At 40.6% G+C, this 12,099-nt stretch overlaps 2 protein-coding genes across 3 annotated transcripts in view; one reads left to right on the top strand and one right to left on the bottom strand.

The window, feature by feature from the left end:
* The first annotated feature begins 424 nt into the window (after nucleotides 1–424).
* Nucleotides 425–11,593, top strand: zdhhc23b (zinc finger DHHC-type palmitoyltransferase 23b). 2 transcript variants are annotated; one of them, XM_017717297.2, is made up of 5 exons: nucleotides 425–674; nucleotides 2,326–2,513; nucleotides 4,314–5,021; nucleotides 8,336–8,503; nucleotides 10,347–11,593. In XM_017717297.2, exons 2-5 carry the CDS (start codon nucleotides 2,377–2,379, stop codon nucleotides 10,618–10,620), a joined length of 1,287 nt encoding a protein of 428 aa, XP_017572786.1. In that variant the 5' UTR covers nucleotides 425–674; nucleotides 2,326–2,376; the 3' UTR covers nucleotides 10,621–11,593. The 2 variants fall into 2 exon arrangements, with proteins under 2 accessions (XP_017572786.1, XP_017572802.1); XM_017717313.2 differs by lacking the exon at nucleotides 425–674 and adding an exon at nucleotides 3,056–3,153 and having other exon boundaries at nucleotides 2,380–2,513.
* The window catches only part of ccdc191 (coiled-coil domain containing 191), a 34,952-nt gene continuing 34,309 nt past the window's right edge, over nucleotides 11,457–12,099 (bottom strand). The window contains exon 17 of the mRNA XM_017717324.2: nucleotides 11,457–11,894. Within this exon, the coding sequence (XP_017572813.2) occupies nucleotides 11,723–11,894 (172 nt within the window). The 3' untranslated portion in view covers nucleotides 11,457–11,722. The remainder of the gene's footprint in view (nucleotides 11,895–12,099) is intronic.

Here is a 12,099-nt window from a genome sequence, read left to right as displayed (position 1 = left end):
ACGGTCAGTGGGGCTGATAGAATGGACCAAGCGCAGAAACAAGGAAGTGTAGTGGAAGTGGTCGGTCAGTGTTTTACAGTATGTAAATTTAAAACACCATTGCACACATTGCATCACATGTGTGTATATATTTCAAAATATTGACCTATATGTGCAACTATTTAGTACATTTATTTTAAAACATACTCTACATATTTTTGATATGAGCAATATATATTTCCTTCGTCTGAATTTTTATGATTTAACTTGACAGTTAAAAATAACGCAAAGAGAGCTCTAGTTAGTGGTTACATTATCTATTAAATAATATACAATATAGACAAAGATGTTTTTTCAGGACAGCAGTGTTTGTGATGCGCAAATGCGAATGCGGATTTAGACAGTGGAATCTGGCAACCCCGCCACGCTTAGCACTAGCAGCAACACAGAGCTGGCAGGAGACCCAGCTGGCCGGCCATGCGTCCGGTGCGAGGGGTTTTCAGAGAGATACCAGTCGGTACCAGCGGGGTTTCTGCTGAGCCTCAGCGAGTCCGAGCGCGCCGTAGAGCGGCTTCACAGCTGGCGGAGCTCCGCGGGGTTGAGTGAGTTCAGCCGCTCAGCGAAAAAGCTGGAAGGTTCCGGGCTGGAGGCTGAGCAGTTTCCGGACTAAATGGTTCACAGTCAACGGCAAACAGGTAGACAAAGCTTGAAAATGTCGTGTTGTTCTGCGGTTCGCGCACACAGACACTGGTTTTGACTGTAATAGTATTCAAATGTAATTTCTTTTAAAGAGGACGGGATTTTAAATGGGGCTCAGACATCAGCCAAGTTGAGTAAATGCAGCCAGCTTTTCAAAACATCACCAACTTTCCGGACTGAAACGTGTGGGCGACGTCCCACCCTTTCAGCACGGAGCGAGTACGCCTGAAATAACCGCAGACAATTCAGCAATCAAGTCTGCTCGTAACGGTCCAGGGAGCTGACATGCAGCCCACAGCCTGGGTTATTTAAAAAATTAAAGTATGTTCCCAATGACCTTTTTTGCTCTGATTTTTCGAAACGCACAGGCTGGCTGCATTACTACACGAACGCCACTGGTTTAAAGGGGGATTCCACCGTTTTTTCGAATTTTTGCCCCGTTCAGTCGGGGTAAAGTCTGAGAGGCTTGATGTTAAATTGTATTTAAAAAGACTTTGATTTCCTTACAGTGGTGGTGATAGGAACCAAGAGTCCACAGCGCAAAGATTTTATCTGCTATCCAAAATAACAAGGGAACCTGCACGTGCTTTCTGATTTTTAAATATGTAATGATGATTGTAAAATGGTGATAAATATTATAATAAAATAAAATAAAAAACCCAACTTTTTGGGGGTAGTATTTTTGACAGACAACTCTGTATGCACCCACAAAATGCATTTTAGGACAAAATCTGACCTCAAAACAATCATTAAATAAAGTTTAGGGCTTATTTGTAATATAGTATAATAATAACTTACAGTGAGAGAGCTTTTAGAGCCTTTACACTCTTTGGACATCTGCTTCCTACCAGCATCTACCACCACTATGAATAACTCTGACTTGGTAAATTTCTCTACAATGGAACATTTCACATCAAACCACTCGGAATGACTTATTTTGCATTTTATACAGTAATTTTGAAAAAATGGATGGAATTCCCCTTTAAGGCTTGTACTGGTACATCCTGAACCAATAAGGTGCAGCAGTTCAGAGTCATCATCCTTCTTGTTTGTGGCATTTACTGCCAGGGTAGCCCCACTGCTGCAAAGGTGGTTCACACTGAATGACTCCGGTTAGTGGATCCCCTGGGGCTCTTGACATTGACTGAGGTGAAGCATCATCCTGTAAGTGATGTGGTCCTGGCCAATAAGGGAATGCAAAGAAAGACAATTGTTCCACCCTCTGGGCTATTGCCCCACCCTTTCAGTGTCCTGGCTTCAGGATAAGAGGGACCTTTAAATGTCATTCAGCTGAGGTTGTACTGAAAATGCATCAGCACGGACTGTTTTCAGTGACTTTTGTTGGAGGCTTTCAAGAAAATGGCATTCTTCATGATATTGTTTAGGGGATGCAGTGGCAGTAGCTGGGTGTTATCAGCAGGGCTTTTTTTGGCTTCTAGTTTAAAGTCAGGTTCTCTGACTGCTATCTAGGTCCTGTCACATGATTCTTGGGCTACATTATTTAGGACTCAAAGAAGGACTCTGGTCTGAAATTTGAGCCATGAAGTCAATGGTGTTGGTAGAGTGATGGGTGTATAATTGATGAGGCTGAAGAATGTAAGCGATCTGCTCAATTCAGTTCATGTCTGCTGTCTTGTATCACTGCAGGTGCATGTTGTCCTTCTGAGCTGGCGATGATTGGATGAGCTCAAGGCCATTATGAAGAAGAAAGCCAAAAAAGCGCTGGAGCAGGACAGTCCGCTGTGCTGCTGCGAGTATGTGGACCGACATGGTGGGAGGAGCCATGTGGCAGCGTGCTGCTGCGACTGTGAGGATCTGGATGAGGCCTGTGACAGGTGAGGGAGGAGCTATGTGTGAGTGAGGGCCCTGGTTTAATTAGGGGTTTTGTGTCCTCGGGATGCATTTACTACAGATTTATGAGTGCAAGCATGCACACTAGGATGGAGGAAATGTACATTATATGCCCAAAATAATCCAGACACCCCTTCTAATTAGGGAGTATAAATACACTATGTAATTTAGAGACCTCTGAGATGTAAGGAAGAAGATTCCATAACATTGCTTGTGCTTCAGGCCTCTTCCCTGATTGGATGAATGTGATGATTGAGAGTGTGTTGAAGGAATATTAAAAGAGAACTCTCAAAAATTCTTCAGTGATGTCCTCTGAAGGTCTAAGGGAATTGTCTACTATTGTCATCATATCTTCATCGTTATGTTTTTTTTTTTTTTTTTGCATTTGACACCTGAAAAGTGTGTGACCTTAATACCTAAAGACATAATGGTGTGGTTCAAAAAAACACAACACTTCTTCAAAATATTATGTCCAACTTGCAGCAGTGCACGGACACCATATTTGAATTTTTTTTTTCCCCTTTAGGCTCTGCTTACACACACACACGCACACCTTCTAAGCCCTTCATCCTTATGGGTCATGAGGGGGTGCTGGAGCCTATCCCAGCAGTCATTGAGCTGAAGGTGGGAGACATCCTAGTTCGCCTGTCCATCACAGGGCGGACACACAAACACATTCATTCACACCAGGGGCAATTTAGTGTTGTTTTTGTTTAATGTTAGATCAAGGCATAAAATTCAGACTGATGTTATGCTTTTATAATTTTCATAACGTGGATCAGTTGTACTACCTTTAGCTCACTCTCAATAGTAAGCCAGCTATCTTTGGTAGTATCCCACAAACCCAGTGTGATTTAAATTCTACTTAAATTCTTCTTAAATTCCTGCTCCAATGATGTAAACTGTTCAAAACCAAATGGTTTGTCACTGTAAAACAGGCATGTATAAAACCATATGCCACAGTTAGAGTGCTCCTAGTCAAATTATGTTCAAATTCTCTGCAGAGAACACACCTCTGCACATTTTAATGCTGTTTATTTGTGGAATTGTATTGGGAAAAATTCAGCATAATGTGCAAAAGTTATGGCACATTTTATATTTTATTTCCTCAGCAAATAAATAGAAATTGTGCACTAAAATTTGCAGAGACATGCGATATTTAACTGTGTTCTCTGTAGAGGATGTGTTATCTTATTTTCACTCAGAAAATGTGAAAAATCAATTACAAACTATGTCATTTGACCTAGGCTGTCCAAACTCATTATTAAACTGTCATGATTTCAAAGAAGAAAGAGAGCTGTTGTTTCTTCTCTCTATCTTTAGAGAAAGATAACATTTTGATATTTTTGACGAAGAACAGTCGACTCTGGCCACTGTTTAGACGGGAAACCTACTGGACTTTTTCGCTGCACCAGTCATGGACTGTGAGGATCCAGCAGAGCTCACTATTGAATAGGATGAGGCATAGTAAAGTTGAACACATACTGTGATTGTACTTTAATAGTATATGTTGCACAATATTCTGTAGTGCTCCTACAGAAATAGCTATTATGCAACTATTTTTAACATAGTGTGTAATATGTAATGGAAATTTTGAAGCTAAGGAATAACACATTTTTATAACATGTTCATTTTCTACCACTCTGGGCTACCAGTGCCCTACAGGTAGTACTGCAAGGCTTCAGGATTTGAAATATTTAATTTCAGGTTAGAAGCTTCTTAAACTTTAAGCACAATAGGCAGATAATTTGCTCATGTTTCACGCTTGTTCTCATCTTTCGTAGGTGGATGAAGAGGGAGCCCCAAAAGCAAGACTCTCTGTCTCGAGTGATGGCCACAGTGGCCGATCGTCTGCGAGTGCCCTGGATTTCAGGGGCAAAGCAAGTTGACCTATCTTTGATCCCGCCTCTTATCCTCCTTCCTGTCCTCTTGCACATCGCTGCTCTGCATTACCTGCTGGGTATTGTAGTTCTAATAGCACTGCCTGGCATAGTGCTGTGGTATTACTACCTCACCCACCGCAAGAAAGGCCGCACTCTGTTCTTCCTCAGCCTGGCACTTTTTTCGCTGTTCTACATGTATTACCTCTTTGTCTCTGAGGTTGTTCCACGTGGCAATGTCAGTAATCTACAGCTGGGTGTTGTGACTATAGGGGTGGTCCTTACACTCATCACCCTGATGTATACCAAGCGAGGGCCAGGCTATGTCAGGCCCCACCCCTCTGAAACTCACAGCACAGTGACCTATCACAGCCCTCCACCAGACATTGACTCCACCTACCACAACGGGTCACGACACCAGGTGGTGATAGCCAGTCGAGTGAGTTCTCCAGAAGAGAGTGCTGAATCTGAAGCAGATCCAGGTGGCGCACTGCAAAAGGATGGCAGAAGGAAGAACTGGTGTTCATTCTGCAGGGTGGTGAAACCTCCAAGAGCGGGACACTGCAGGATCTGCGGGGCCTGCATTCTACGGCTGGACCACCACTGTGTCTGGTGGGTTCAATTTAGGGTTGCACCAATCTAGCTTTTCCTCTTCTGATACCAATTCCAATATCTGAAGTCAGGGTATAAATAGGTCTGTCACAGTTTTTACTGAGATCCCAGTTATTTGAGCCGATTGCAATTATGAAGTGCGCTTCCCCCCCCCCCCCCCCCCACAGTTGTTAGCTTTCATAATCATATATTTATGTTGCAGCACACGGAATGTGAATTAGTTTTGTTTTAATCAGTTGGGGTGTGGCCAATTGATTCAAAGAAAGAAGAAAATGCATTTATACAAAGTCCTAACCCTGACTTGGTGCTGTAACACCTTTAGGGGGCAGTATTTTTTATGTATTTGAGCTCACACTGTTTCTGTTGTTAGTTGGGTGCTACCAGAGCCAGTTAAAGAGGAGTCTGGCTTAAATTATTTTATGATATCAAAAACGTGAATGTGAAACGTTTGAGGCCACCCATTAGTGTCCTTGATGAATGGGGTGAATGGAGGAGAGAGGTCACTGGGTGAAACATGAATAGGAAAGTTTGTAACATGGTGGCATCTGTTTTTGAAAAAAGTTCCATCCTTTTAATAAAATGAGATTTTGTTTTATAGATCTCTCTCCATTAAAATGATGTTTTGTATGGCCGGAAATAACTGCCTGGAGGCGTTGCCAAAACGGCCATTGAGTAAACATACTTTCCTAAAAGTAGGTGGCGCTAAATGACTAACAATGAAAAGATTGTTTTATTTAGCATATTTCCGTTGACTTTCTGTTGACCATTTCAGACTTAAATGTGCTAAAGAAATATGACAATAGTATTGAAATATTTTAGGTTGTTCTGTGTTAAGAAAACAAGCACATTTTAAAAAAATAAAAATTGTATTTGCAAACTAGAATTTTGCACAAAAGCCCCAAGGGAACCCATTCATTTTGGATATTGGACCTATATATATATATATATATATATATATATATATATAGGTTAAATTAAAAAAAGAAATAAGATCAGTATCAGGACTGATTGATCTAGTGATCAGATCGGTGCATCTCTAGTTCCTTTGAACATCTGTTGTTTTCTTAGTAGGTCTCTGGCATTTATTATTTTTGCACAGGTATCTCACCTCCCTGTGCATCTGTGTCAAGGTCAAGTAGGGCCCGACCGATATATTGTTTAGCTGTTCAATGGAAATCCAACTAATAAAGTACTGATAATGTCTTCGAATGGAAATACGGTATTATTTATATATTGCACATGAAATCTAAGATACAAAGTTTTTTTTCATCATGTGTGTAAACAGTTTATTTGTGTGTTGCTTTTACTAAGCAGAATAATGTAGTTAACATTTGTACTTGTTTAAGAATTCAGCATTGTGAGAGTTAGTGATTTGCCTGTTTTAGGATTCATTTATAAAGTTATTATTAAATGTTTTCCATATTTATATTATTATTTATATACTTTGTGTTATTCCTGTTTAAGAAATTTGATAAATTAACAACCATAATAGGCAGTAAAGCACTTTTGCAATAAAACAAAATGAGTCTTTAATTTTTGATCATATAAAAGTGGCTGATATAATTTACCAGACATTTTAGCTTCTAAAAATCAGTTCTGGAATCAGTTACAACATTTTCATATTGGTCGGGCCCTTCCAGGATCATTAGGATCCCTCATATCTGAGGATAGTTTAATTTATGGAGATCACACTGTGTTATGTTTAAACACTGTATTTGAGGTTGGAGGCATTTAGTTGAACTAGAGAGGGAGGTTTAGATTCTCTAATTTAAGAACACAAGTGCAACAAAAGATGTTTTTAGAGAACGGAAGTCTATAGTGGAAATTGAATGTAGCAGACAAGTAGACTGCATCCCTGTTAAATGCACCTAGTTAGTGATGTGTAAAAAAACCCAGAAGACATTAATCAGTCGTGAGTTCGATTGGCTTGCTAATGGAGTTGGTTCCCTGTTGGCTTTTTGTAGAGAAACAAATGCATCTATTTCTGGAATATTGTGGCTCTTGATGAGGGATGCATCAAAATGAAAGTTATATACAGATATCTATATTACATTTTCATATGAGCTAATAAAACAGGTGTCAATAGATCTATTTAAAAACAGAAAAAGTGTATACAATTTTCCTGTTACTCCAAATTCAGTCCATTTCTTTCATTTTATACTGGAGCTATGAGGCTAACATAGTTAACAAGGAACAGAAGCATAAGCAGCATAAGCATAAACCCTGGCATAAGCAGCATCTTGTAAATTTGATGCCTAAATCAAAATGTTGAGAAATCTGAAATAGACTTGCTTATGTGGTTTCTGAAACTGTAGGACATATTGTTATTTATAAAATATGGACATAAGTACGGACAAAATTCAGGCTTCAAGATGGTGATTGCTTTTTTAGATGTGTGCTAATTGGTGATGTATAAGCTTCCAATTGCTTGTTAGCCACATTAGCCTCAGAGCTAAGGTGAAATTATGGTCACAGTTATGTAGATTTGACTAGTAGTTAAAAATGCTATTCTCCTGTAGACCTTGTTCTAATAATGTTAGTCTAAAGTAATCAAAATCCTAAATGAAGTGTATGGTGTCTTGATTTTGCTTCTGTAGTTAGCAATAAAGCTCCAAGTCTATTATTGCAAATAAACACTAGAAATCAATAGTCACCCAAATCTTTTCTGTAAATGGATCCACAATACATCTCTCTCCATCTGCACAAACTACATTCAGGTCGTCATTAAGGTTGTGCAGACTTTGCAGAATTCCAACCCCATCACATGCATGGCTTCAGGCATGAAGCCGCTACAGATTAAGTTCAAGATTTCAGTTGTTACTACTTGGAAATAACTGCTAGAAAATGCAAGATTATCTGAAATCTCTGAAAAATCTCAAATGTGATCTAGCTTCCGTATGCCGACATACAAAGAGGAGTCATATTTTATAAAGGAGTCCGGACTCAGTACAACACCTTTGGCCTAAAATAGCTGTGTTCAGCTAATCAGTAAAGTTTTGTTCAGTTTTATCATTCACAGTAAGTCCATTGTACTATCCTCTGCACCATGTTGATAAGTTTGCACAACTTTGATAAAGACCTGGATATGTTTTGACTGGGTTGAGAGAGTTTTGCGGAGGTATTTCCATACATTATTTGAATAACTATTTACAGCGCAAAACTAAAGAAGCAAAATTTGGACACCAAACATGTCTTGGATCGACTACCTGTAGGGTAAGTGGAAATATGTGTAAATGTAATTTTCCATTCCTTTAATGCTCATGCTAGTGATGTTTTCTTATCTGTGACCAATTAATTGGTCGCTGCTCTGATAGGATTAACAGCTGTGTGGGACAGGCCAATCACCGCAGCTTCCTGCTGATGCTCCTGCTCTTCCTGTCGACGTCCCTGTATGGGATCAGCCTGGTACTACGCAGTGTGTGTCCCACACAGAGTGCGCTGACCGCTCTGCTCTACTGCCCTGATGTCTACAGCCAGTACAGGTGTGGTTCAGACCATGCTAATAAGCCAGCCACTTTGTGTTAATGCGGAATATTTGGTGAAAGCACATTGAGTTCAGGTGGAATTTATCAAAGACCTGTGTAGCAGAGTTCCTCTGGGATTAGATATTGTGTATCCTGTCCTCCACCTGGCCTGGATTTGAAACATAGGCAAAAATGTGTACACAGCATAAGCACTGCATAGTCTCAGTAACATCTGAATGTCATTGCAGTGGAGCTGCAATGCTAATGTAGCTAACGAATAATGGAGGCTTACACCGATCAGATGTAGCATTAAAATCACCTCTTTATTTCTACAATTACACACTGTAGCCCATCTGTTCCTCTAACAAAGGATACAGAGAAATGGTCAGGATCCTCACAGAGCAGGTATTATTTGGGTGGTGGATCATTCTCAGCACTGCAGTGACACTGATGTGGTGGTGGTGTGTTAGTGTGTGTAACCCTGGTACGAGTGAATCAGACACAACAGTGCTGCTGGAGCTTTAAACACCTCAGTGTCACTGCTGGACAGAGAGTAGTCCACCAACCAAAAATATCCAGCCAGCATTGTCCTGTGACCACTGATGAAGGACTAGAGGATGACCAACGCAAACAGTGCAGCAACAGATGAGCTGCGGACTTTATGTCTACAAGGTGAACCAACAAAGTAGGTGTGTCTAACACACTGAACATTGTGTGGAGTCTAACTCTGATTCAGAACTAAAAAAAGACCCCTATGTAGTAAGCAAAGAGGTAGTTTTAATGTCATGCCTGACTAGTGAATACTCCACCAATCATTATTACAAATCTTCATACAGTTATCTATGAAAATGAACAGTTATGGACAGAATCTAGACTTCTGGAGGTTCCAGGTAGTGCAACAGTCTAACCATTAGCCATATCGCCAGCAGTGCCACAGATCATACTTGTCCTCCTTTTCTAGAATAGTCTCTTAGCTGATGTCTATTAGCTAACATAACTGAACTGGTAGTTAGCATTCTCCTCCAAGCATGTTGAGCTGTGCAGAGATGTTGCATTGGTGGTAGTTCAGCAAGATATGGTTGTGCTTCGCATGACTTGGAGAAAACAGCTGCTCGCTTTTAACCCTCCCAGCTTGTTAGCATTGTGTGATAGGAGGAGACCTAGCTAGCGGGTTGGATTTTCCCACGACTAAATTCAGGAAAAATATTGTGGGGGAAAAACCAAATTCAGGTTCCGCGTTGGTTGCAGCCACTATTTTTAGCTGTGTTTACTGTTTCTAACTGTTTTTACACTGTTTGAGGTGAGTGTGCTCATTTAAGCATGCGGTTTGAACAAAGCTAATTGGTGAAGTATAAGCTTCCAAGCATATCTTGGATGATTGGATTTTGTGTGAAAGGGAAATCATGTAAATTTGTTTGCTAATTATTTAAAGTAACACAGCCACGTCTTGGTCTGATTAGAAGCATGTAGACTGTAGCCTGTTTGCATTAGCAGAAGGATGACTTTACCAAAAAGACAACAAAGCACTTTGTAAATTGCTCTTGATAAAAGCATCTGCTACACTAGTGCTCAAACATTTAGAATCGCTGTTTTATAACATATAAATCTAAATTGGTAGCAGGTTGTATAAAATGATTATAATGTGAACTTCATCTGTCTCAAAACATTTGTTAGGAATGTTAAGATGTTGAATAATGCACAGAGCTGTAGATGCTGAAGGATTTGCCTGTCAGAAAGTAACATTTTCAAACAATGGGAGGACAAACGTTTTTCATACTTTATATAACTTGTTAAATTCTGAAATCTGTCCAAGAGAATGAAGTTATAATAAAACTAACATCCAGAATGCGTATTTCCCCAGCTCGGCTCTGTGCTTCACCTGTGCCTGGTACAGCAGTATTGTCACTGGAGGGCTGCTCCACCTGCTGGTTCTGCAGCTGATCAATGTCAGCTACAACGTGACAGAGCGAGAGGCTCGCATTGCTCTGAGGGACAAAATGGGACACAGCCTTTTCTGGGGCCTTATCATCGACACAGGCGTCTACTCCCATGGTTTCCGTGGCAACTGGACAGAATTCCTGACCATGGGCGAGACGCTGGAGCCACCTGCCCTCAAACCAGCAGACCTGGTTTAGAGTCCATAATCCAGCCAATCTGAGACTTACAGGGGGTGGCAGGCGGCAAAAAGCTGTCCTGTTCAAGGGTCTCTCACGCACTGATTAACTGCCGTCCCAAGGTCAGTTTTATTGCCCTGATGATTGTGGCCAAGGTGTAAAAGTATTGAAAAATCAATTAGTTATGGCAGAAAGTCTTTTTTTTTTACACACTAGATGGCAGCATTATGCTATATATTTCATCTGGCTATATCCAAACCATAATGCATCGTCAGTAAAAGCAGAGAGGGTATGGGTGGTGATCTGCCCATGATGTAGCTAATTGTTCACCTGGCCCGTCATCTGTGAGTCATAAGCCATATAAAGTATGACATGAAACCATAATGCAGTGGATGTAACACAAACCTGGACCGCTTATTTTTGGAGTTGCTCTGTGTTGAAGATGAACTAAGTGTTTTATCAGTGTCCTGCACACACAGTTTTATGATCCAGGTTGATTTAGTGCCTTGCAAGGACACAGAAAAATGGGTGACCGCAAAACGTGTCAATGTCCAAAATTACCAGACAGATTTTAACTTGCCAGCGTGCTGAATGTTCTGTTAGGAAGGCAACAGATATTGTCAGAGGACATTGTGTGTGTGTGTTTGTTTTGTGTGTGTGTTTTTTTTTTATATTTTTTTTTATGTTCTTCAAATGAGGATGAGTCTTTGATATTCATCAAGCAGCTAGCCAAGTTGCAATGCTTAGGAAATCAGTTCACAATGATTAGCTTCACCTCTTTTGACTCAAAAGGGGCTTCATCCCATTCAAAGCCTCCAGAAAAACACAAGCGTTCAAAAAACTCACTAGAGCAAATATTTTGGGTCTCATCCATGCAGTGTTTTATTAGAAGAGGTTTATTCCCATCTGTGCACCCTAATGCATCAGTGACAAGCTGTTTGATTTGATTGTGACTCAGAGAAGAATAAATAAAAGAGATTAACTTCACAAAAGAGGCTAAACTCCACAGATGAAATGTCTTTTGATGCAAGTTTCACTGAATCATAGCTCGCACATGAGGCTTGTGTGTTTTGAAAGCTACCAAATGCTGACCCTCAGGCAGAGAGAACTGTGTACATGCTGGTTAAAGGGATGGTGCTGGGCTCCAAACACCGTTCACAGGCGAGGTGCGGAAGTCTGGGAGAATCTCGGCCACTTTGCGCCGGAGCCGCTCTCTGCGCACCTCTTTCTCTCGCTCCTCCCTCAGGACGGCCGGCAGACGCCTCCAGCCAGAGAAACACCTTCGCACTGACCGCCTGTGGGACACACACAGTGAGCTCTTATATTGCCTGTCAAAAGGTTGGGCACACGTAGCTTAAGAGAACCACCTTTTTAAAACCCTTGTTTGCTCACCTTCATAACTACATACATTACATACTACTTTCACAGTATTACTGAATGATTTCAAAGGGTGATAAATGAGCATATTTCCTTTGTGGAACTAACAGCTTTATGTAAAGG

Source organism: Pygocentrus nattereri, chromosome 24 (assembly GCF_015220715.1).
Source record: "Pygocentrus nattereri isolate fPygNat1 chromosome 24, fPygNat1.pri, whole genome shotgun sequence".
Lineage (NCBI taxonomy): Eukaryota > Metazoa > Chordata > Actinopteri > Characiformes > Serrasalmidae > Pygocentrus > Pygocentrus nattereri.
Note: the sequence above shows the minus strand (reverse complement) of the source record. Positions and strands in the feature narration are given on the sequence as shown.